Consider the following 26084-nt stretch of genomic DNA (forward strand, 5'->3'; position numbering starts at 1 on the left):
ATCTTGCCAGATCTGCACTAGATCTCAATTGGCTTCTGAAGCCTGGGGCCCGTGACTGGTGAGGTCATTCCTGCCAGCGGTGTGTGTGCATGTGACGCCATTGTGATTTAATTCCAGGTGTTGTGCTTTTTTTCCCGCTCCCATGTAACGACACCAAAGAGGATCGTTTCCCCTCATCGTGAAGCGGAAGCAGCAGATGGGAAATTGCTACACTTGACCTTACAATTAAAGGATATTTCTTGCTAATGAATGTGAATCAGAAATGTCTTTTAATTGTTTGGCCAAGTCTAGAATGGAGTCTTGTGACGAACCCTCACGGAACATCACAGGTGGCGCGTGCGGAGGCTCGTGGTGTTTCAGCACCACGCGGAGCGGACAGCTCCTCCGGAGGCCTCGGACCTTTAGAGAGGAAGTGACCAATGTGGCTCTATATATATCTGATGATACAGTACTGAGTGAGCCAGCAAGATGGAACCGAAGTTTTATATCAAATTAAATGAATCTGGGATTGTTGGAGACAAGTTTAATTGGAAAAGTCCAAATCTTGAGAATGATTCATCTAAAAAAACAAAATAGTTCAAGTGCGTAATGAGGATGCCAATAACTCTGTATTTAGGAAAAGAGACGCTACAAGCATGTTGTTTATTATTTGTTAGATCATGTAACTCCGTTGACTTATAACAGCTGTTATGAGTGTGATGTAGGTTTAGAAGGGGGGGGGGGACCAGGACTGTCACAACTTTGATTCCTCGGTGAAAGCTTTCAACAGGAAGGAGCTGACGAGGCTCTGAAATAATCGATGGGCCCGTCGGTTCACTCTGACGGGCGTGTTGCCATGGTTACCCGGACACTGCTTTGGTGCTGCACGTTGAGTTCTGATGGGCGCAAACATCCCAACAAAGAATATTTCATGTTCAAACTCAACCCATGGTCATCATAATCCATAAAAAGAATACATCAGCCAATTATTTCCATCATTTGAATCCCTGATGTATTATATATTGTACGTGGTAATGAATAATCCTTCATTGTACATTATTGACAGTACTTACTCATATATACCTTTAAAACCACCGTCACCGTCTTCCTTTGGTGGAACATCACACCTCCTACTGGTACCACGCTGTTACTGCGAGCCTTCTTCACTGGAGGGGGGGCAGGGGATGGAACGTTTTTTCAGTAGATAATTTAATTAGAATGGAACACTAATTGCAGTCCAACATTAATCTTTGACATCATTGTGCTTCCAAAAGGCCAAAGTAGCAGCAGTAGAAGGGTTCAAAAGTTCAATTCTGTTCTGTTTAGTATTTTACAAGCACCACATAACGCTTTATTACACTATGAAGTCATTTTAATGACACAAGGACATACAAGCATTTCACTAAAGATGCGTGATACTTTTCAGTTGCCTCTCAATGGCTCTCAACATGGCAGCTCGTAGCAGCAAAGCGCTAACGGGAGCTAACGTGCCACTGAAGGTGAGCGTCAGGTTTCCACGACAACGCAGTCAATCAGCTGTGCAGAGCTCACATGCACAAACACACAATGAAAGGGACGCTCACTAACTTGCAGGCGACGTCATGAAATCAATCAGATCGTTCTGTCAACTCTCAAAATTCATCAATGCATGAAATTTGTGACAAAAATGATTCAATTCTCAGTGTGTCAGAAATCAAGGTTAAGAAAAGTATTCAAACACACAAACGGGGGGGGGGGGTCTGACATTATTTACTTCAAAAAGTAATGAGCAGAAGGAAGAATTGATATCTCTTGTTCCTCTACAATCCCAGTGGGCTTTGAGCAAAGTCAGGGAGGAGGAAGTTATTCAAGTCTGGACGCCCAATGTCTCCTTGTGACCCGTTGGTCGCTTCACAGGAGTCAAAAAGTCTTGAAGTTGAAACGATGTGCAGAGCTTTGTGTTTACTGGTCTGACTGACAACCTTCTCCATGGAAGCTCTTCAGGATCATAAGCCGACATGAAAGGCTCGTCCAGTGTTCACACCTCAACTTTATGGATTTTTACTCGACGGGAGAAAAATATCCAGCGGCGCTGCAGATAGATTCATCAGAAGAGTGACACCCAGGAACGGATCAAAGGACCCGACATGGATGTTCTCTCAACTCACTCCTGCATAAGCAAAGAGCCTTAAAAGAAAGGGAGGCGATTTTGACAGCATACGGTGGACTTTTGGCCAGAAGATGAATGTGGAGAACACAAACTCTGTGTATTGCACCAGGGAAAGGTAGAAAATGGCTTCCTTTTCTTTTCCTTTGTCCTTCATCATCTGACAATGAAGTGCTGACAGACCATCACACATACTTTTACCTAACTGATATTTACTGTTATTTTAATACACCAGCAGTGGCAAATGTACCGAATTTATGGAATAATTATGAAGAATAACTGACTCACTACTAATGAGCTCCAGTCGGTACGCATTCAGTATTCTGTGAAAGGTGGATGAACACATGATTCTCTAATGTAGCTCGTATTTCAGAGTGGACCTAACGAACGGAACCAAGTGTCTCTGGTGAGGACCCCCCCGGGACAGGAAGGAGTCCATTAGTCACCAGCATAAGAAACACGAATGAAGCACAGTCAGCAATAACCTGGTTGTTTGTGGTCTTCATGTCATCCCTGAGCTCACACCACCTGAATCACCCCCCCCCCCCCCCCAGCAGAGCTTCTCATTGCAGCACTTTGCTCCCTGGAGGCAGTAAAACTCTTTTAATATTTGGTGTTTGAGACCGACTTCATTTAATAACGTTTCTTGTCTCATTCTTTAAATTGCTTTGATGGAGGGAATAAGAGGACGTCGTCCTCCTTCTCCTCGTCTACCGACTTAAAGAAAAGGGGGAATGGAGACGTGTCGCCCCCCCCCCTCCCCTGCCTACTTCTAACCATCTAACATAGTATCTGGGGGAAGAAGTCCATCCTTCCTCCTGCGTGCAACGAGGGAACAGAAAGTAGATTCTGCACTAATAATTTACTCCAAAGGTCGAATTAGAACGTGGAGCGTTGATCCATTTACCATCCAGAGGGTTAAGTAGGAGCCATACATCAGCGCCCTGATATAAGGGGCCTGCAGGGGCCCCCACATGCAGGTTAATAATAATAATAATAACGTTGATCAATCACCTTGGAGAGGCTCAACGGATGCAAACGGTTTGTCGTCAGAGACGGAAAATTGTTTTTTCTCGCCTACAGCACAAAGCAGGAATTTCTGAAGTGAGATGATTATCTTCCTCATTGTCTATAATTACGTAACACTGGTATTTTCTCACCGTGCCCAAAGTGTCTCCAATAAACTCAAGGTGTTGAATCACAGATCAAAGAGAAAAATGTCTTTTCCCTTTTCTAAAGTGCAGGTTGGATGATTCTGACAAACGAGACGGAGACGGAGGAGCAGGAAGTGCTCCAAGTAGAAGTGAGTGATGTTCTGAGAGGATGTAGACATGATATATACACATATACCTGTTTATTCTGCCTCACTGGCTGCACAAGGTGGACCCAGCTGATGCTCATCTGAAGGACGGTTGAAATGATTGCATCCTTTCAGTTTCTCCCTGAATGGGGCTGCTGTTGTTGTGAGTTCTTTCTGTGGCTCACAGGTGAATAACAGCCAATGGGGAAGCTGTTGCCTGGCAACAGCAAACGGGCTTTTCACTTTAAAGGACGAAAGGACTTACCTGCAGGTACCACCTGACCTGATCAGCCCGTCCTCGTCTTCCCTGACGAGACTCTGGGCAGCAGAGGTGAGGGACGGGATCAATGAGACCCAAAGCCCCCCCCCCCCCCCCCGTCTCGCTGCTGCTCTGCCTGATCAGGCCTGACAACAGCGTTCGCTTTTCATTAGGAGAAGATAGCGGAGAACGGAGGGGGGGGGGAGGGTTGGGTGAGGGGGGGGGCAGGAGTCGCCTCAAAGAGGATAGAAATGAGTCTCCAAAAGTTTAAAGCACGTGAGCTTCTCGTGGCAGTGAAGCTGGAAGAAGGAGCGTTCCAACATGGAGACACAAGAGAACCTTTGAAGGATCATCAGTGACATCATGCGTGGTAAAAACATCTGATGGACATTAGTAGTGCTGCAAGTATTGTTTGCTCCATCAGCACCTGATGAGAGCTGCCTCACACACACACTCACACACACACACACACACACACACACTGACACACACACTCAAACCAACAAGACACGAATCCTGAAAATAAAGGATTGACACGTCTCTCGTCGGTTGGTATTTGAGTTCCAGAGCGGATTGATTATAATATTTAACGTGTTTACTTCCTGTGACCTTTTTGATTGACAGCCTCCGTTTAGTGAGTTACTTTGTAGCTTCAGCTCAATTCAGGTGTTAAGGAGCTGGTTAGGAGCTGGTTAGGAGCTGGTTAGGAGCTGGTTAGGAGCTGGTTAAGGAGCTGGTTAAGGAGCTGGTTAAGGAGCTGGTAAGGAGCTGGTTAGGAGCTGGTTAGGAGCTGGTTAAGGAGCTGGTTAGGAGCTGGTAAGGAGCTGGTTAGGAGCTGGTTAGGAGCTGGTTAAGGAGCTGGTTAGGAGCTGGTTAGGAGCTGGTTAGGAGCTGGTTAAGGAGCTGGTTAGGAGCTGGTAAGGAGCTGGTTAGGAGCTGGTTAGGAGCTGGTTAAGGAGCTGGTTAAGGAGCTGGTTAAGGAGCTGGTAAGGAGCTGGTTAGGAGCTGGTTAGGAGCTGGTTAGGAGCTGGTTAGGAGCTGGTCAGGAGCTGGTTAGGAGCTGGTTAAGGAGCTGGAGGAACAGTAAACCAGGGAGCTGAAAGGAGAGTGCACATCATTGAACACACACCGTTGTGTTGATGCAGTTGTGCGTTTTGTTGTGGGAGCCCAGTAGTTGGTGAAGAAGCTGCTGGTTGAGAAAAAGATGAATAAATGAGAGCGGACGGAGAGCTCAGAGTCAGAGGAGGATCACACACACACACACACACACACTGATGTGCACACACAGCTGAAACAGGTTGACTTGTGTGCATCACATTGAGATAATAAAGAAAAGCTGGATGTGTCATCTGAGCTTCCCCCAAAAGAAAAGAATCAGCCACCACACGTCATGACTATGGAGGCGACCTGTTGACCTCCTACACACAGTTGTTGTTGTTGTTGTTGTTGTGGTTCTCTCTCATACTGCGTCTACCTGTTCTGTGTCTCTCTGTAGTCAAACAAATATTGTTATTCAGACGTTGGCGTCTTCCTTTAAGGAAACTTGTGTGTCTATTTCTGCTTTGTTGGGTTGTCAGGTTGCAGAATGCACTAATGATGCAATCAAAGTCTTAAAATGTGTTTCCATGCACGTGGGACACATTGTTATTGTCTTCATCAGCGCCAGGTAGTGGTTTTGCATCTGAGTGGAAATGAACCCAACATCTTAATTCTGTTTTAATAAAGACAAATCCAAATAATAGATCTGATCTGTGTGTGTGTGTGTGTGTGTGTGTGTGTGTGTGTGTGTGTGTGTGTGTGTGTGTGTCCCTCGACTGTGCTCCTCTTCATCAGCCCGCCTGTCCCTCTCTCCCTTTGTCCCTCTGTCCTGCCGACATGGACCCTACTTTCTCCCAGAACGTGTCCCGTGGGGGACAGATTTCAGCAGTGCATGTTCAATTATTGATGAAGGCCCCCCCTCCCCAAGCTTTGAGCTGTGGGACACTGAGAAAAAACCTCTCTGAGGACTCCCTCTGCGTCTCGATGCATCTCGACCGCGGCGACCGGCGGGTTTACCGCCATATGGTGGCGTAGCCAACAAGGAGACAGGAAGTACCGGTGGAGACAATTACTTCAGATGGCTGTCTTCATGTCCTCATGGAAGGGATCTGTCTTCATGTCCCCATGGAAGAGATCTGTCTCCATGTCCTCATAGAAGGGATCTGTCTTCATGTCCTCATGGAAGGGATCTGTCTCCATGTCCTCATGGAAGGGATCTGTCTCCATGTCCTCATGGAAGGGATCTGTCTTCATGTCCTCATGGAAGGGATCTGTCTCCATGTCCTCATGGAAGGGATCTGTCTCCATGTCCTAATGGAAGGGATCTGTCTCCATGTCCTCATGGAAGGGATCTGTCTTCATGTCCTCATGGAAGGGATCTGTCTTCATGTCCTCATGGAAGAGATCTGTCTCCATGTCCTCATGGAAGGGATCTGTCTTCATGTCCTCATGGAAGGGATCTGTCTTCATGTCCTCATGGAAGAGATCTGTCTCCATGTCCTCATAGAAGGGAGCTGTCTTCATGTCCCCATGGAAGGGATCTGTCTCCATGTCCTCATGGAAGAGATCTGTCTCCATGTCCTCATGGAAGGGATCTGTCTCCAGGTCTCTAGAGGGTGGAAACGTCCTCACGCCTGTGAGAAGGAGAGCGGTCAGAGATGCTCACGACCCTCAAGAGGAGAAGAAGATCTCTGGTTCCACAAGGAAGAAGTGATGTGAACATCTAATCCACAGTCCATTAATAGCCTTCAGGTGCAAAACTACTTATGGAGCTTTTATCCAGTCCTCCAGCGTGTGTCTGTGTGTGTGTGTGTGTGTGTGTGTGTGTGTGTGTGTGTGTGTGTGTGTGTGTGTGTGTCTGTGTGTGTGTGTGTGTGTGTGTGTGTGTGTGTGGTCCCTGCTGAGTATTAAAAGTGGAACAGCAGCTGGTTTGAGCTTCAGTGTGTCGGTCCTGTTATTAGACAAGCTGCTGTTTACTGCTACACACACACACACTCAAACATAACTAATGTGTGTGTGTGTGTGTGTGTGTGTGTGTGTGTGTGTGTGTGTGTGTGTGTGTGTGTGTGTGTGTGTGTGTGTGTGTGTGTGTGTGTGTGTGTGTGTGTGTGAACCTTAAGCTAATTGTTGATGCACAAAAGGAAGAAAAGTGTCCATCTTCTTTCTTCCTTCATTATGTGTTAATGTGTTTGACTCATAAGTCATAATTATATTCTGTAAAATGACCTCAGTAAACATGAGGCTTTTCAGGCAGACCACAGCTCACCCTAATGAGTGGCTGCTGTATTATTTAGCAGACATCTGTGTGTGTGTGTGTGTGTGTGTGTGTGTGTGTGTGTGTGTGCACTGTGTATTCACACACACACACACACACCATTATGTTCTCTGACAAACAATCAAAATATGAAAAACTCAATATGGGACAGCTTTAAAAAAACAACGGAGGTCAAGAAGCATGAAGCTCTACAATCATTTTATGTATTAATTCCTCCTCGTGTCTCCTGGCGCCTTTTAAAGGATTATCGTGTTTCATCTCGTCTTCACAGCGAGATGAAACACAATAAGAGGAGCAACAAACAAGGCTTCCTACTTCAAACAAAACCTCGTGTTCTTCTGAGCAGTTTGGCTCCAGGAAGCACGACAATGAACACGATCACCTGACCTCCGTCGAGGTCAAATGTGCCACTCAGAGGTCAATAGGTCAAGGTGACGTGAAACAGTCCTGCAGCTGTTCTCTGGTTCTCTGTTACAGAAACATTCTCCACGTGACACACAATCTGATCCAGATGTTAACTGTGAGACTCTGAGGCTGCAGCGCCCTCTGCTGACCAATAAGTGCTCTTCATTTCATCTACACACACAGACACACACACACACACACACACACTTTAGATCAGTGACCTCAAGTCAATGTTTAAAACGTTTTAAATAATATAAGATCAGATAGAACTGAATTCATCTTTTATATGTGTTTGCAAGTAATGTGAGTAAAGCTGAGGACGTGAGACGTGGACATGAGACGTGGACATGAGACGTGGACATGAGACATGGACATGAGACATGGACGTGAGACGAGGACATGAGACGTGGACGTGAGACATGGACGTGAGACGTGGACGTGAGACGAGGACGTGAGACGTGGACGGCTTTGTCTCACGTCCTCATTGTTCAGAACTATTTCCACCAGGAGGAGCAGAACGTGTGATGAATGCAGATGTTCAGGTGTGCAGATGTTCAGATGGGGACACTCCGTCCCTCTCAGCCGCTGATCTGACCTGACACATCCGACGTCCCCCCCGCCTCCCGCGTCCATAATTAATGGTGAACTGGGGGGGCCACGGGGGCAGTGTCAGGCGTAGAGGTCAGAGGGTCAGGAGAGAAACATCCCCGAGAAGATCACCTGTCAGACAGCCCACAAGACAGTGGGGGGGGCGGGGGGGGGGGGGGGGGGGGGACACGAGGGGGAGAGACGTGTCCAACCTCATTGTGTAATAACTTTTCTGCTCAGTTGTCATGGAAACACACACGTACACACACACACACACACACTCGGGAAGAAGAATCCATCCTAAAGCCTCCCCTGCTTTACGTTCTTACGCCCCCCCCCCCCCCCCCCCAAAGCATCCCTCCATAGACTTCTATAGAGCCAGAGGCTCCGCCTCCTGCTGGTCACGACAGGAATGCAGAAACAAACCATCGATAACAGACTCACTGTGAAGGTCCTTCCATTAGTGAAGCAACACACCTGACTAAACTCCTTATGCCCCCCCCCCCACACACACACACAGCTGGCCTAATCAATGATTAGTAATTGGACCCACAGGGGGAGAGCAGCAGGGTCCTGTGATGTGTAGTGAAACAAATGATTGTGTATGTGTGTGTCTAAAGGGATACAAAGAGGGAGGAAGGAAGCATCACTGGTGTGAAATGAGACAAATGAGTGTGTCCACTGTGTGTGTGTGTGTGTGTGTGTGTGCGTGTGTGTGTGTGTGTGTGTGGTTCCTGCCCCACACAAAGAGTCTTTTGGAGTCTTTGGGCCGTGTGTCTTGGAGGTGGAGGACAGACAGAGAGGAGTTTGTCCAATCACAGACTCAGAAGGACACCAGAGACACGGCGGGTCCTGAGGAGCAGACAGTGAGGACCAGAACCATCAAAGCCACCGTCACACTGGTCCTTTCTATTCAGTCACAGCTTCTCCTCAAAGGAAAGTTATTTGTAAAGTGTCACATCCAACCAATGGGCTTGGAGCTCAGTGCAGCAGACCGGAAGTCAGAAAGCTTTGAGACAACCTTCCGGATGTCGCGGCTCCACACGGTGCAGGAATCAGTGGAAGTCAATGGCTGCCTGCTGAACAAGCCCCGCCCACCCCGGTGTCGTCACGGCGGTGCGAGCGTTTGATCTCCCCCGTGCGTGTCCGTAACGAGCCGTTTCATTGGGTTTAACAGGGCGGAGCGTGCCAACACCCCCCCCCCCCTTTCACCCCCCCTCCTACACACACACCTCCCCCGCGCTGGCACACGCCCCATTGAGGCTGCCATGTTCCTGTCACTCATCATCAGGCTGAATACCACGTGAACAATAAGAAATAATCTCCTTTTAAAGCCAACAGGTTGGTGTTAGTCAAACGTCTCCTGAACCAGGGCTAGACTTTATTAACCCGGGTTAAACTTTATTAACCAGGGCTAGACTTTATTAACCCGGGTTAGACTTTATTAACCAGGGCTAGACTTTATTAACCCGGGTTAGACTTTATTAACCAGGGCTAGACTTTATTAACCCGGGTTAGACTTTATTAACCAGGGCTAGACTTTATTAACCCGGGTTAGACTTTATTAACCAGGGTTAGACTTTATTAACCAGGGTTAGACTTTATTAATCCGGGTTAAACTTTATTAACCAGGGTTAGACTTTATTAACCAGGGCTAGACTTTATTAATCCGGGTTAAACTTTATTAACCAGGGTTAGACTTTATTAACCAGGGCTAGACTTTATTAACCCGGGTTAGACTTTATTAACCAGGGCTAGACTTTATTAACCCGGGTTAGACTTTATTAACCAGGGCTAGACTTTATTAACCCGGGTTAGACTTTATTAACCAGGGCTAGACTTTATTAACCCGGGTTAGACTTTATTAACCAGGGCTAGACTTTATTAATCCGGGTTAAACTTTATTAACCAGGGTTAGACTTTATTAACCAGGGCTAGACTTTATTAACCAGGGCTAGACTTTATTAACCAGGGTTAAACTTTATTAACCAGGGTTAGACTTTATTAACCAGGGCTAGACTTTATTAACCAGGGCTAGACTTTATTAACCAGGGCTAGACTTTATTAACCAGGGCTAGACTTTATTAACCAGGGTTAAACTTTATTAACCAGGGCTAGACTTTATTAACCAGGGTTAAACTTTATTAACCAGGGCTAGACTTTATTAACCAGGGCTAGACTTTATTAACCAGGGTTAAACTTTATTAACCAGGGCTAGACTTTATTAACCAGGCAATCATGAACTATGTGGGAGTTTAGAATTAAATTGGAACCATTTTTAAAGATATCTCGGAACAAACCCGTTATTATTTCTTTTAGGGGGAGTTTTTAAATGCGTCCATCATGTCTCGTTCATACTTTAATACTTAATTTCTCTGGTTATTTTCAGGGACATTGGGATTTGAATCATATTGTAAAGAATCACACCCACTCTGCCGTCCTTCCTCCTTTCGTGTCCTGCGTCCTGCCTCCTCGCTGCTTGGCCGCCTCCTTGCGCACTGAGACGCCTCTAATCCTCTTTTGATGAACTCGGTTCCTGGACCTCCTGCAGCGGACTTTGGCTCTGATCAATGAGCAGCACACGACCCTCTCCACGCCCCCGCAGCACGCACGGCGCGCTCCCGTGGCTGCCATCTCCATAAATTCACGCATCTAAGTAGAGAAAGTAGAAGCTGTCAGAGGACGGACCGCGGAGGGACTTTGGAATATTAAACCAAATTGAATAATAATAATAAAGTGATGGCTCCCAGCAAAAGCCTCTTCGCGTCGTTCCACCCTCTGGCCCCGGAGGGGGGGGTCGGCCCCGCGGGCCCCGCGGCTCTCCACGCGGACATCCAAGCTCTGCTGCAACGGAGCCTTGCGCCGGAGCGACCGGGGGCGCCGCGGTCCAGACGCGGCTGCGACCGCGGCGACGCGCCGCGCCCCGTGGTGGAGCTCCGGCTGGGGCCCGACGGCGGCGCGCTGCACTGCCTCCCGCCGGACAGGTGCGCCCTGGAGCGCGCGCAGAGACGCAGGCGGCTGGCCGCCAACGCGCGGGAGCGGAGGAGGATGCTGGGGCTCAACGTCGCCTTCGACCAGCTGCGCAGCGTCATCCCAAACCTGGAGAGCGACAAGAAGCTCTCCAAGTCCGAGACGCTCCAAATGGCGCAGATCTACATCGCCACGCTCAGCGAGCTGCTCCACGAGGGGCCCCGGGGGGCCGCTGCGCCCTCCCCGGGGGCCACACCTGCTGCCGCGCACCTTCACTCCGGGGGGAGGGGCAGCGGGGGCCCGCCGCAGCGGAGTCAGACCGAGGACACGTGGAGCAGGACGAGCGGGACCAAAAGACTCTGAACACCGGACACAAAAGACATTTAGCTGCAGCATTTATGGAAGAGTTTTGTATTTTAGAGGTTTGTCTTGTTAATGACTTCAAATATATTTTCTTACACAAACACTTCGTTTTATTGCCTTTTATTACATTTTGTTTATTGGATTAAAACCTAAAAGGTTTTCAGGAGAAAAAGACAAAGTAATGATCCTCAAGCAAAGTACTGAAAGTAGCAATTTTTATTATTTTAAAATTATATACAAGTAACCAAAGACATGAGTCAGCACATCGGTACAAAGATCACGTTTTCCTGCACTTGTCTTATTAAGAGCTCTGTCCCAAACAACCCCCCCCCACCCCCCCACGGGAGAAAAGGCTTTAGAAAAGGAAAAAATAGAGTCAGAAAAGAGTAACCGGTCTAACCCCCCCCCCCCCCCCACATGAGGGAATCCATCTATGTACAAGAATTATGTACAAAAAGCTTGTCCATTCCTTAGTCTGAATACAGCGGGAGGAGTGAGGGGGGGGGGGGTGTGTTTGGACTTGGTTGAAGACGTTAATGTGATCATCTTCTAGAGAACCAGGAAGAAGTTAAAGCAACTAATTATTCACGTGAACAAGAGCTTTAAAGAGGGCTTCATGTGTTTTAAATCACTTTGTTCTCAGTGAATCATCAAATCATAAACTGTAGATCATCATCAACGTTAAGAAATCATAACCTCATGTTTCAGGGATACACTTTAATGTCTGACTGCACAGATTTCTCACAATTCTGATTTGTGCCGATAATCTATAAACACATTTATTAACTTAGTTATTAACCATCTATGAAGAAAAATGCTGAGTCATGAAAAGTGGGACTATAAATAAAGACAAACCGAACACAACAAGCCTCTCCTTCCACGCCAGCTGTGGCTGAAATGCATCATGGGAATCGCATCCATCCGAAGGACCCCAGGGGGGCGGAGAGGGCGTTCTGGGCCGTGTTGTTGTTGGCGCTCGGCATTCTGGGAGAGGAGCGTTTCTGTTCATTTACAGATGAAAAAGCTCCAACAGACAGACGTAGCGCCGCCTTAAAAACGCCAGTGAAGTCGGACTTCAGCCTCCTGGAGGACGGGTCACCGGGCCGCAGGAGGTCAATAAGCAGGGGGGGCGGGGGGGGGTTCAGAAGCCAAAAAAAAGATTTTAAAAAACGTAAAAAAACGCTGGAAAAACATCTTCCTGAAAAACGTTCATAAATAAACGAGCAGGCGGAGAAAATAAAATACTGACTTGGATCTTAACTTAAAAAGTCAAATAAAGATCTGCTCAGAACCTTTAGGTCAGAATTAAGTTCTTTGAAAAGTTGACTCATCGAGCTCCGTTTACCGGAGGATGAAGACGACGTCCCATCACAAGAGTGTGTGTGTGTGTGTGTGTGAGGCAGCGTGTCTCTAGCAGTGCTCCAGATAGTCGATGATCCGAGAAATGGACTTCTGTCCTGTGGTGCCGACGTCACACTGCGGAGACAGAGGAGAGGTTAAAGTGTGTGTGTGTGTGTGTGTGTGAGGTCCATGTCCCACAAAGACACAAAGCTGTGACTCACAGTGAGGTTCATGAAGTTGAGGAACTTCTTCAGCATTTCTGTCATGATGGAGAAATCTCCTTTTGGCAGGTTGTCTCTCACAGTAGTCACATTCAGCTGGGGGGGTCAAACATATGTTAAACACACAGGCTGATGCAGATGATGCTCTGTGAGTGTGTGAGACTGACCGTGCTCCCCTGACACAGGCAGCCCAGCAGCAGGGCCGTGTAGGAGGCCACGATGCTGTCCTCCATGTGCTTCCCTGCATGCTGCAGAGCTGAGGAGAGACAGAGGTTCACGTCTTCTGTCCCGCTGCTCAGGTCTTCACAGTGAGACACAACCAGGTCGTACCTTTGTTGAGGTCCAGCTCCTCGTCCTCCTCCTCCTTCTCCTTCTTCTTCTTCTCCTCCTCCTTGTCCGCGGGGCTGTTGTTGTTGTCGTTGGCGACCCACTGGATCTCGCCTCCCGACTCCTGCCACTGGCCGCTCTTATCGGGCGCCGGCTTCGGCGCCTCCTTGATGAGGTCATCAGTCTGCGCCTCAGCCTGGATGGCGGCGCGCTCCCGCTGGAGGAACAGCTGAGGAGGAACAGGAAGTTCTAAAACAAATCCTCCTCTGAGACGAAGCGATGACCTCAGACGGTCAGATTGAAATGGACCATCTGGCTGAGGAGACTATTCCTTTACATCTGTACAAAGGCGTGAAGAAGAGACTGGACCTCAGAACAGAGCTGCTGTAACCACCTGATGTCAAACGGGAGGTTTTTGGACTTTTACAGTTTGATCAATTAAAAATGCTCATTGATAAAACCAACCAGAATGCGCACACACACACACACCTGCACCAGAGCGGCGATGGCGCTCAGCGGGCCGGTGCTGGCTACGTCCTGGTGCTGCGGGTCCAGCAGGACGGTGGAGTCGCAGGGACCCTGACCTCCATCCATCTCCATCTCCATCAGGCAGTGCTTGTTCCTGGCACTGTACTCCACCAGGTTGATCAGCAGGCCCAGACCCTGAACACACACACAGTCAGAGGAGAGTGTGTGTGTGCGTGTGCGTAAGTGTGTGTGTGTGTGAGAGAGAGACTCACCAGCACCCGGATGTCAAACCTCTGCTCCTGTGGAAGGTACTGAGGGACTTTGAGGACACAGTTGAGAGCCGTCATGATGAAGTGCTCCTGCTCGCCCGTCTTGGTGCTGCCCCACTCTGCACACAAGCGCACCTTTGTGAGTACAGGCGGTGTGCGGCGCCCCCACACGGCTGCGCGCTGTGCGCTGCTCACCGTTGTCGTGCGTCAGGTTGAGCAGAACTCCGATGATGGCCCTCATGCAGTCCTCCACCGCTTTGCCCACGGCGCCGTCTGCGTTCCGCTCCCTGCTGTACCTCTGGATCATCTCCTCACACCTCCTCAGCACCCTGAGGGACACCAGCAGTGTGAAAACAGAATGCAGCATCCACACAGCTGGCCTGCCACTTCCTGTTGGCCCTTTGTGAAGCTCCGCCTCTCTGTCAGCAACGTTCTGATGAAGTGAATCATTGACCCAAAACCCATCATCACTGGTTCAGACAAACATCTAAAACACCACGACTCTGCTGTGGGTTCGAGAACTTGGACTAAAGCAACAAACTGGATCCATCGCATCGGCACGGTTTCCTTCACACACACACGCACACACACACACACACACACACACACACACAGGATGATATTTTAAAGGTTTTTCTCCCTTATTGAAACTCTGGCTTCATTAGTTTTTTCCGCCTTTGATCGACATCATGAAGAACATAAAGTCTTTAACTGGTCTTTACTTCTGTCTCCTTCCTCTTTGTTCAGTCCCAACTGTCATTAGAGTTAATCTACTTATTTACATCGTGTGTGTGTGTGTGTGTGTGTGTGTGTAAGTGAATTAGTCAGCTGCAGGCAGCTGAAACACTCAGAGAGACAGACGGGATGAAACAATGAGGGAAAAGTGAAGCGGAGGAAGACCTGGAACACACAGCTCCACTGTGTGTGTGTCTGTGTGTGTGTGTGTGTGTGTGTGTGTGTGAGGGGGGGGGGTCTAGGTGGCTGTGCTCTCTGGCTCACCCGGTGGTTTTGGGGGTTAATCGAGTTAACGGAGGACAGCTGAACACTCGGGTCGAGGTCTGTGTCGCTCACTGAAACAGCAGCTCTTTGTTGAGCTGTGTACCCCCCCCCCCCCCCCCCCCTCTGCAGACCCTCTGGGGGGGGGGGGGGGGGGGCATATTCATGAGGTCACAGATATTCCTTCAAACAAAAGCTGCAGTTGTTAGTTTGAAGAAGTGATTAAATAATCATCTTCTTTCTGGTGGTCAAACAGACTCATCGTTACCTGAAGCTTCATCACATGACATCACATCATGTGATGACTTCAAGTCAGTGATGTCACACATCTTCATCTGAAGCTTTTAATTTAAATAATCGTGTGTGGTGAATCTCATTCAAATGCAGATGAAGTATTAATGAACAGTTTAGAACCACATGACATGTGGCTGGACCACAGAGGTCGGCTCATTCGCTCGTCTTCTGCTGATGCCAGAGGGCAAAGGTCACCGCTGTGACTGACAGGAGGTCACGACCAGGAAATGAAGCAACAAAACCCCAATAACGATTCATGCAATAACCATCAGGCCGAGACACACACATTGAATTTTGGTGGAATGTATAGATCTTCTGACATAATGAACCTTTTTGGCCTCAATGCTAAACATTGTGATCCGGAAGGTGATCGGATCACAGAAGCTTCCTTCTAGTGGAGCAATAGTCGCCCTGTGGACAGATTCTCCCGCCTCACGTTGGGTGGACGGCCTTCTCTTGGCGAGTCTTCTTTTCATCCTGTGATGACTTCATGGTGCTCTGAGAGATGTTTAGAGCGTGTATTCTTTCATAAACTAAACGTGGCTTCATTCGGAGCTACAACCCCCCCCTCAGCGGTTTGGTGGCTCCATGAAGCTCTGGAACACTGAGGCCTCCACAGAACACGTGTATTTATCCTGGGAGTAAACTAAAGGCAGGTGGACCCCATCTACTAATGTTGGTCCATCACATCAAACCCCAATGGAATAAATTGGACTCTGTGGTTATACAACAAAATCTCACCAGATTAGTTCTGTCAATATCCAGGGTCAGAGGTCGGCATTGTGTGTGTGTGTGTGTGTGTGTGTGCTCACTTTGCAGAGGAGATGATGAGGGACGAGTCTTTGTAGGCGATCAAGTAGCCCTGGTTCTCTGGGTTGTGAACCGTCACCTGTGGACACAAATTATTTCCCTTTTAAAAAACAGGTGAAAAAGTTTTTCCAGAATATTTTTCTTTAAACCAAAGAAAAAGTAAAACCTATTTTTGCAGGTGAAAATGTTTTGTTGGTGCACTTTGTAAAATGGTTTGTTGTTGTAATACTTGTTGTGGCCACACGAGGCAATGTTCTAAAGAGGATAAAAAGGCTTTCATATCTCCTTCCCTCTATAGACATAAAGAGGTAGATATGCTCAACATCTGTTTGTGAAACAAATACACATTAAAAAGTCATCAGGACCAACAGAGAGAAGCTCCATGATCACTGGACGGCGTGTTCCTGTCCTCTTACACTCTCCAACACCCGCAAACACCTCTCGGCTCCCCAAAGGGAGGACACCAGCTTCTCCTTCTCGTCCTCCTGGTTCAAGTTGTTGACGCACTCCTTCACTGTGGAGGGACACACGGAGACACCATCAGAGACCTGTCGTCCCTCTACGAGGGATCACCGAGTGTGGGCAGCTGGTCCAACCTTTATCCACGATGTGGTCCAGACCCCCCAGCAGCCGGAGCTCCTCTTTGAACCAGTCCCCCGCTCTCTTGGAGGTCAGGGACAGTAACGTCTCCATGGCTAGATGACCCGTCTACAGGAGGAGAGGAGGGACAGAAAGGAGCTCAGAGATGAACAGCCCCCCCCGTCTTTGACTGTGGACGTGTCCCAGAAGACAGAAATATCTTGAACATTGTTGGTCCCAGGAGCCTCGTGGGAGGGGCACTAAACTAGAACAAGGCCTCTGAGGAGCCGCTCGGTACCGTGATGTTCTGGAGGTCCAGGTGCTTGTTGTGCACCGTGTCGCACAGCTTCCTGATCTTCTCCTTCATCTTGGCGATCTCTCTGGCGCTGAACTGGGCGGTGGGGTCCGACCCCGTCGCGGCCCCGCCCTCCTGGTCGTGGTCCATCTCCAGCAGCCGGATCATCAGGTCCAGACACGAGCGGTCCAGGTCCATGTTCAAGCGGTCCCTGCTGAGGATGTACATCAGCGAGGCCGTGCACAGGGCCAGATTCTGCAGGGACCAGCGGGGAGGAAATGAGGCAAAAACAACGTCCCAAACAAGACGCCACGTCGTCCAGAGGTCCAACCAGAGGACGGCCCGCTGAGACAACCCCCCCCCCCCCCCCCCCTTACCGAGTGCTGCGGGGCGTCGTTGAGGGTTTTGAAGACCTGAGCCACCTTCCCTCTCGCCCTGAGGTGCATCCTGAAGCTCGGCATCGCACAGCGCGCCGCCAGGCTGATCACACTGACAGACCAACACACGTTAGCCCGTGGGGGACAAAATGCCTGGGGGGGGAGGGGGAGGGGGGGCTCCTACCTAAGGCAGCGCGTGTTGAGAGGCTGTCCACTCTTCAGACCGGTGGCCAGGTACTCAAAGTCATCCGTGAACTCCTGGTTCTCCCCAAACTCCACCACGTCGTTGAAGTGCTTCACGTGCTGGACGACGGTGTAGAGCTGGAGGACAGAGGGGCGGGGCCTCAATACCTTCATGGTTACTCTGCTTTAAGCTTCAGGTACATTTACACATCAAATGTGTATTTAGCGAAGTAAACAAACAAACAAAGAGCTGGACCCGGGTCCCGTGCCTCGTCCATCAGAGGACACCTGAAGGACCTTCTCACCTCTTTGTGCTCTTTGCGGCACTTGAGGGCCGTGACGGCGTCCTGGTACAGGTCCGTGGGCAGGGTCACAAACTTGGTGACCTTGGGAGGAGGGGGCGGAGCCTTAAAGAGGCCGTCGTCCTTCTGAGCGTCGGAGGGCTCCTTACTGGATCCTCCTGCCGAGACCGGGGCCTGGTGGGGGGGGGGGGGGGGGGGTCACGATGAATAAAACAGGGCTGCACGTGGAACATCAACACCTCATTCTTCATGGCAGGAGCTCTCAGAACTTACAGGAGCCGCCGGAGATCGGCCCAGGAAGGTTGCGGGCGGCGCCTCCTCGCTCTCCAGCGTCCAGTGGCGGGCGTTGTACACGGCTTTGGTGGGAGACTGGAACATGGACGCAGGACACAAGGGGGACACAAGGGGGACACAAGGGGGACACAAGGGGGACACAAGGGGGACCGAAAGGGGAAGTCAGAAGAGGCGGAATATGGATAACATCAGCTATTATGAGCATGTCTGGTAGGGTGGAGTCATGAAACATGAAAGCTTGAGTCTTATAGGATTCATCTTTGACTTTTATTCACAATGAATGAAAGGATTCAAACTTCAACGTCACTATTAGAACATTAAATAGTTCATTTAACACCCTCACAAAGAGCCACAAGAGGAGAAAATAAAGAGCGGAGATCTGGACTCTTATTAAAGTGAGTGAGCCAGCAGAGATCAAACAGCTGGACACAACCCCCCCCACCCCAACCGCCCGCCCCCCCTCCCTCGTCATCCGCCGCTCGCTGCTTCTGCCAAACCTGTGGTTGGTGGTTGCCTGGGCAACCATTTACAAAAACAAAGGGGCCGACCCGAGAGAAAGAAGAGGAGAGTTGGCTGAGGAGCAGAGCACTGAGGAGGTGGGGGGGGGGGGGCAACACCACAGGGTCAATAAGCAGAGACAAAAGAGGAGCTTGGGGATGAGCTTTGCTGGAACATCAACAGCGAATTAAAAGTCTCCTACAATAATGTGAATGACACAGATGGACACCTAACCCCCCCCCCCCAGCAGCATGGGGGGAATGACGGGGGAAGCTGGGGGGCTTTGTTTTGGCATCAGTGAGCGGTGCCTTCCCGCCGCTCACAGGTGGGGGGGGGGGGCTCAATCGTCGACTTAACCACAGATTTTTAATCAACCGGCGAGAGGAAGAAGTTTCGGAGACTAAACGTCGTCATTGGTTGGAATGTGAGATTAAATGGATTCATAAAGAAGGAGGGAGGAGGAGGTTCTGCACGATGACGAGCCTCAGGATGAGGAGCCTGCAGACGCAGTCTGTTCAGTGTGAGGAACCACATGTTAATGCAGTTAGATGCACCCCCCCCCCCCCTTCCAGCGCTCATTAATCCACATCTCGGAGTACGTGTCATCGGCTAATGAGCTCGTCCGTGGTCATCGCACACCAGAGGCCTCGAGGTGCCATTAGTGGAGAAGAACCAGCCTCACTGAGGACACTGCCCCCTAATGAACCAGCTCCCTAATGGGACCAGTCCTTCCCGTCATTGTGATGAACTGTAGTATCTCCCAGCATGCCCGGCAGAGCTCAGTTTACTGAAGAGTAAAGAGTCGCACCACTCCTGAAGGCCATTGTTCTTCTAATGAGCTCGGCTGTCAACTATGTCGACCGAGGGAGAGGACCAGATGAAGACAAATTATTCAATGACAGCGAGAACATGAGGTTCTCCTGCTCCTCTGAACGTGGACGTTAAGGAACCAACCAACTTCCTGGTGGACACATCCACAGCAGATCCTAGAGTTCTAGCAGGTGACCCTTCAGGACAGAGGGTATAAGATGGAACGTGGACGGATGTGTGCAGCGTGCGACCTCCTCCTCCTCCACCCCCCCCCCCCCCCCTCTCCTCCTACCTTCTTATGAGCGCTGAAGATCCTCCGGAAGCTGTCCGGGTTCTTCTCCGCCGCTTTGCCCTGAGACGACCTCCCAGGAGCCCCTGCCACCACCCGGAGGCCGTCCTCCGAAAAGTCGAGCACCTCTGCAGACAGAACACAGCGGGGGTCAGGACGGGGGGGGGGGGGGGGGGCAGAGGGACAGTAGTTGTTGGCTGTATAGAAGCTTGTGGTTTGTGTTTCACCATGACACAAAGCACCTGACAATCAGAACATCTCAGTCAGTGATGTCCAAGCAGCCTTTGAAGGTGAAGCTGGGGCAGCTTTGGACATCACTGATGATGGAGAAGTAGCTCATTTAAGCACACTGGCCCTTCAGCTACAGCGGGTAGCGATGCACAGAGACAGAGACACAGACAGAGGGGGGGGGGGAGGACCTGCTGGTATCCTGCTGGCCGGCCTCTCAGAGTTCTTCTTGTTCTCCTTGGCTGCCGGTCGATCCAGCATCTCCAACCTCTCCAGCCTCTCCAACCTTTCCAGCCTCTCCAGGTTTTCAAAGGGATCCGGCATTTCTTCAGTCAGTTCTTCTTCTTCTTCTATGGTGCCCACCGGGCTCCTCTCTCTGGCGGCGGCGGCCTTCTTGGCGGCCCGCCTCCTCTCTTTGGCGCCGTCGTCGTCGTCGGAGCCGTCGCTGTCGCTCATGTCGTCGAAGCCGAAGTACTGGATCTTGTAGCTGGAGCGTCCCTCAGAGACGCCGTCCTCCTGATGGACGTCTGCGTCATCGAAACCAAAGCGGTCGGGCTTGCTGTCCCTCTTCCTGGTTTGGGCCGGGTTTGACCTGCAGGGAGCAAACAGGAGCGTGAAGCTGTGAAGAGCTTTTCTACATGAAGGAGCTGAATGCAGCAGAAGTCTCCTTTGTTTCATACGGCGATTGTGTACTTAGTGTCTATGGTAAATAAAGGGTTACTATCAAGGCCAGAAACCAATTAACATGCATCAAACCCAAAGTTCTGATCCACGGAGCTCAGGTGCACACACACACATCTTTTTTCTTTAACCTTAAACCCAACGGAAACCAGACAGCGAGAACCTTCTGCTTTAATCCAGATGTTCCATTTTCTCCCTGCTGTTTGTTAAGTGGGTTTAGATTGTGCTGTTTTGGGTTTGTGTAAAAACAGCCACTAGTTGACGTTGTGAACACAGGACGACGTACGGCTCCCACAAACCCAAACACAGCTGTTTAACATGTTCATTTTGTGGGCTTCTACCTGGTGTTCCGTTGCTCCGCCTTGGTCCGCTGCCACCCCGCCTCCCCCAGGTCCGCTGTGCTGCCGGGCCCGGTGCTGGTGCTGCCAGCAGAGGGCGCTGCCTCGGCGCTGAACTCCTCCACTCGGTCCTGGATGGTGACGTTGCACATGGACACAGAAGAGGGATGCAGCACCGTGAAGTCCCTCGTCCTGCCCCGGCCCCCACCTGTCTTATTACTGCCGTCGGGCTTGGGGGGGGGCGCGCTCGGAGCGGAGCCCCCGGCGCCGCTGGAGTCCGAGGCTTTGCCCTGTTTGTTGGGCCTCCTGTACGTCCGACAGTTCGTGTTTCTGACGAGCGGCGAGTCAGCCGAGGTCTGCGAGTAGTCGGAGGTCTCCAGGAGGAGGTCTGGGTCGCCCCCCAGGTCCTCGCTCTCGCCGGCGCTCTGGGGCCGCGGGGGAGAGGGGGGCTTCTCACAGCGGGCGGGCCTCGGGGCGAGGCCCGCGGTGGCCCAGGACAGCGTCGGGGCCGGGTTGCGAGGTTCCTGGCTGGGGGAGGGCGGGCAGAGGCCCATGATGGCGTCCCAGGAGTCGTAGGTGGACTCGGCCTTGGACCCGGTCTTCAGGGTGGTGGTCTGCGCCAGGGGCTTCTTATCGCTCTCAGAAGCGTTTTGGTACCACGAGTAGCTGTGCTGGTTCTCCGACAACGAGGTGGGCTGCTGGTTCTTTCCTACGGAGGAGAACAGACTCAGGATCAGTGACATCACACCGAGGTCAAAGTTAAACGCCGCCTTTAACGCCCATGTGACCACTTCACTCGTTACGTTTCAATATTAATGGTTTTGTTTATGAAGCGTCAGAAAGCTCATGTTGGAAAAAGTGCAATGGGGTGAGATCATAGTCAGCAGGGCCTTACTGTGACGTCCTGGTGGGTTATTTCTCCTGCTAGCAAGTATTATTTAAATAATGTTTAAACAGCGCAGAATATCATGGATCTCATTTCATTCTTGACTTCTCCTCCAGCTGAGAAGCAGCAGAGGGACGACCTACAGAACACAGGAAATAGCTCCACAGTAAGTGGAGTAACATCACATGGGGGGGTAATGATGGACTGTGGTTTCACTTTGCTTAGATGAGTGGTTCTTTCCACCTGGATTCCACCTGTAGTGCAATAGGCCGGTCCACTGTATACAGTGCACCTTATTTCTGGACCTGTTAACTAAAAAAACTACCTCGAGAACCGGATTAAAGAATAAGCAAAGCAGTCAAATCAAAAAGTCTGATTTGAAACTAATTTTGGTGTGTCCTGTGTGTATAAACTTTTGACAGGTTCTGTATATCTGACTTCATACAGAATGATACGAGAGGCGGCTTAAGGTCCTTTCAGTGTCCCGATCCACTCCCCACCTCATCAGCAGAGTCACATTTACAGTCAACATGGCCCCAGTTGAGCCTCAGCATGCCGCTGCGACTCGGGTCGAGTGCCTCTCGTCTCTGGCAGGTGGCCAGCAGCTGTCTCAGAAAGCCGAGGGCCATCGAGCTGAAAGCGCCGCCGCCGACAGAAAGGGCGACACGGGTTGGACGCACACTTATTGTTAAATGGTTCTACACAACACTCGCCGAGGGGTCGAGGTCGGTGCAGAGCGCCTCCTGCTCCGATGATAACTGCACGGATCGCGTCAGAGATCCTTTGGTTTGTCAAATGAAGCAGACTTAATTTAGCTTCCACGAGCCAAAACGAATGCGTCTGTTTCCCATGAGCCTCGGGGTGAGAAATGCATCTGTCCGTCGATGCTTGCTTTCAAATCGCTTTGATCCAAATCAGGGCCCAAAGGAACCCAGAAGGGTTAGCATTCTGACACCCGACAGAAGCCAGTGTTTACCTAAGCTTTACAGCATTTGTGCAGGGGGGGGGGGTGCACGTGTGTTCCCATGCACAGTAAACAGTGGAGGATTGTTGGTGCGAGGAGCCCCTAAATATAATGGTCAGAGGCTACAGTCATCGATACAGTCAAGGAATGTAATGACATCAAAAGACACTGAAAAACAAACCAGAGCATTTATCACATATACTCAGTGACTGCAGCGTGTGACCACAGTGGAGACATGTCTCATTCTAATGTCCTAAATGAACCAAATGTGCTTTAAACAGCAATCAACACCATTATATCCTAGATCTATGAAGGCAACCATAAAAAGAACAGCGAAGGGCCGAGCAAAGCAAATCTCTTTCAGGTTGTGTCGTTACTTCTGATTATTTCAATTATCACCATTGAGACACAACTCTAAAGTTGAGTGACCCTCCGATAGGAATCTACGGTACATTTCCACTAAATTAATGAATAGATCAGTTGAGACTAGACAGTCCTGCCCCAGAGCGGTCCCATGTGTGTTTTACCTATGCTGCTGCTGCTGAAGAAGCGAGCCGTGTCTTCCACCCCCGGTGGCTCGTTCCGGTCGTTGGCCCGCCGTGACGTCCCCTGAGCGGAGGTCCAAGCATGGGATCCACGGTGGAGGCTGGGCCTGCTTCCCGTGTCCGGAGAAACCTCCGGCCTCTGCGCTCGTGGAGGCTGGGCGGAGCTCGGCTTGGCCGGAGACGACTTGTTTCCGCTGCGGGACGAAACCGGCTTGGACTCTTCGTCGCTGTCGAATCCAAACGGATCCTCAAAGCCATCTGCACAGGGACGGGGCCTCTTGGAGACCTCCAGGGCGGAATCACTCTTGGGCGCGCCGGCGCTGCGCTTGGAGCCCACCTTGGCCTTGTAGGTGGTGTCACCCCATTTGGTACTGAGGGTGCCTCTCTTGGTGGACAGGACCTCATCAAACTTGGACGTGCCCTCTCCGCCCTTGCGGCTGTATGTTTTACCAAATCTTGATGTCATTGTTGCATCTGGGTCATATTCTCTAAAACAAGAGAGCAGAAGGGGGCAATGGTCCATTTTATATGATGTCATGGATGTCATCAATACGTGTGTGTCGACACACAAACAAAAACAACTGTGGACAGTCCGTTTATAAACGAGAACCTCTAACAAATCTTCTCGGTCAGTGTTTGGGTTGATGGATGACATGTGTTGGTTTGTATCACTGTCAGCCGCACCCTACGTGTGTCACTAATGACATTAATAAACTGATGCATAACGTTGGCGAGGTGTGAGAATAACAACTAGCCAACAGCTCGAGTTCTCCTCAGCCAGCTGGGTAGACAAAACAAGGCTAACACTAGCTTAGCAGCGAGCTAATGGCGCTACCAGACTGCCATTAGCGCACATTAGCACGGTAATGAATGGAGACAAACAGCCCAGTGTGGGGTGGGCACATTGAGCAGCATAGCGTGAAGGCTGTGCGTTATTAACCAATATAACGCCCCTTCCTAAGGCAACGCTAACGTTAGCTCTAGTTTCAACGCTAGCTGTTAGCATTAGCCAAAAGATCGCTCCAGCGACGTGCTAGCTTTAAGCTAACAGCTAACAATAACTACAAACTGACACCAGATCGAAACACAAGCGGGAGGCCCGAAACGCCCACGGCGTTCTGCCGGTAGGCGAGCATCGGGTGTTATCAGTATTCCCACTTACTTGGTGAGCTGAAGGGCCGATCCACACCGAACTCACTCCGGACCCGAAGCGGCTGTTCAACTCGCTGAGGACCGGGCCTGCTTCCCCGATTCAGGCTGCTCTGCACAATATAAACAAGGCCGAGCGGGGCAACGTTAACGGCTAATTAGCAGATTAGAAACACAACAGCTCGAGGCGCTGACCCAGACTGGGGGGAACAGATACCGTTTATAGCCCCATGGAATTCACCCGGCTTCTGTTTTTTAGTTAAATCGCACTCGATTGTCTCCTCCGGGTTACACCGAAGGTTTCCATTGGACTCCCCCGCTGCGTCAAGCACCGGAGATAGCCGATCGTGACCGGAACTATGGAATCTACCTAAAATAAAAGCACCTGAACATTCGAGCTAAGCGTAGTTCACATGCACGAATGGCTAAATGTGTATGATGTATTTTACATGCATATATGTACAAACAATGAATGAGTGGGTTTGACATGGACCTCTTCATCTAAAAGGTGTCCTAAATCTGTTGTGAAGGTTAACACTGTCCTAAACTCTGCGGCGTGACGCTATTTCCGGTCTTTTTTTCGGTGATTGCCACCCAGACCGAAGTAACGTTGATCATACATGCCAAGATGTTCATATATATATATATATATATCCATGAACATCTTGGCATATATATATAAACATTTACATGTCTAATTGCCATTTCTTTGATAAATGAAAGTAGTTAGAACGGTCGGGCAACACTCGGGTGATGATGAATTAGTTTTTATTGCACTATTTTGAGGCGTTGAAGCGCGATATCTTATTGTGAAGGCCAGAATTGGGGTCCCAGATATGTCGACGGCATTGATGGTATTTTTGGCGACCCAATTTGTTTTTTTAATTGAACAATATATAAACTGTTTGAATATAAATAAATACAAAACACGTGGCTTCAAATTACACACACTTTAAATGATGAGAAATATGTCAACTGTTAACAACAGTTTACAGTATACTTGAATATATAAATACAAAACACATGACACCTCTCCTGATGAGTGCATGTCATGCACAAGAGAAAAGCCTCTCAGGTGGTGTCGGGGAGGCCTGGGTCTGACAGCAGGAGGAGGTGGCCCTGCTTCATCCACCACCAGGATGCAGGCTCTTGTCTTGACGGGATTGAAGGAGGACATCTGTACATCTCAATCTCTTCCTGGACATGTTCAGCGATGGAGAAGCTCTCGGTCCTCATCCTTGAGCAGCTCCTTAAGGCTTAAGACTTATTGTCAGCATACATAACAGTAGTGTTTAGAAAAACATGCTTCAAAAGAAATACATTCATTGGACATTGTTCACGATTGTGGACTTGCATGTTTCTCTGCCTTGTCCTTGTGTTCCTCCGATCCATCGTCCTCACAACACAATACATCACACAATACAGAGCGATGATGTGTGAACTTTGACACCTAGTGGTGAAATCCTGACTCCTCATGTTGTGAAAACCAACAAAGATGCAAAGGGACATGTGGGCTGTTTGTAAGAACAACAGCTGTCCAACCTTGTTACCGTGTTTGAATGGACTTCATATACTAAGTAATATCCGCATAACCCCAAAAACATGCTGCTACGACAA

The 26084-nt window shown here is 49.8% G+C and overlaps 2 protein-coding genes across 3 annotated transcripts; one reads left to right on the forward strand and one right to left on the reverse strand.

The window, feature by feature from the left end:
- The first annotated feature begins 10729 nt into the window (after positions 1-10729).
- atoh1c (atonal bHLH transcription factor 1c) lies at positions 10730-11419 on the forward strand. The gene has a single exon (XM_037463855.2). It carries the CDS (start codon positions 10730-10732, stop codon positions 11321-11323), a length of 594 nt encoding a protein of 197 aa, XP_037319752.2. The 3' UTR covers positions 11324-11419.
- Positions 11420-12568: 1149 nt separating this feature from the next.
- On the reverse strand, positions 12569-24809 carry waplb (WAPL cohesin release factor b). Of its 2 annotated transcripts, XM_037463854.2 has the most exons (21): positions 24685-24809; positions 24481-24580; positions 23301-23806; positions 20927-21632; positions 20096-20496; positions 19680-19804; positions 18059-18154; positions 17789-17959; positions 17485-17621; positions 17301-17412; positions 16927-17178; positions 16646-16757; positions 16466-16563; positions 16052-16128; positions 14145-14278; positions 13953-14068; positions 13702-13875; positions 13216-13441; positions 13053-13141; positions 12886-12981; positions 12569-12799 (listed from the first exon to the last, which is right to left on the reverse strand). In XM_037463854.2, exons 3-21 carry the CDS (start codon positions 23782-23784, stop codon positions 12734-12736), a joined length of 3672 nt encoding a protein of 1223 aa, XP_037319751.2. In that variant the 5' UTR covers positions 23785-23806; positions 24481-24580; positions 24685-24809; the 3' UTR covers positions 12569-12733. The 2 variants fall into 2 exon arrangements, with proteins under 2 accessions (XP_037319751.2, XP_037319749.2); XM_037463852.2 differs by having other exon boundaries at positions 24481-24809.
- Between the last annotated feature and the right edge of the window lie 1275 nt (positions 24810-26084).

The sequence above is a fragment of the Pungitius pungitius genome, chromosome 21 (assembly GCF_949316345.1).
Source record: "Pungitius pungitius chromosome 21, fPunPun2.1, whole genome shotgun sequence".
Lineage (NCBI taxonomy): Eukaryota > Metazoa > Chordata > Actinopteri > Perciformes > Gasterosteidae > Pungitius > Pungitius pungitius.

What these genes read in the sequence shown, in the direction of transcription:
- atoh1c (XM_037463855.2), top strand. Translation starts at nt 10,730, where the DNA reads ATGGCTCCCAGCAAAAGCCTCTTCGCGTCGTTCCACCCTCTGGCCCCG.
- waplb (XM_037463854.2), bottom strand. Translation starts at nt 23,784, where the DNA reads ATGACATCAAGATTTGGTAAAACATACAGCCGCAAGGGCGGAGAGGGC. An exon ending in GGCCAGCAGGATACCAGCAG is followed by an intron (nt 19,805 to 20,095) that starts GTCCTCCCCCCC and finishes TTCTGTCTGCAG; the next exon opens with AGGTGCTCGACTTTTCGGAG. An exon ending in GGAGCTGGACCTCAACAAAG is followed by an intron (nt 13,142 to 13,215) that starts GTACGACCTGGT and finishes GTCTCTCCTCAG; the next exon opens with CTCTGCAGCATGCAGGGAAG.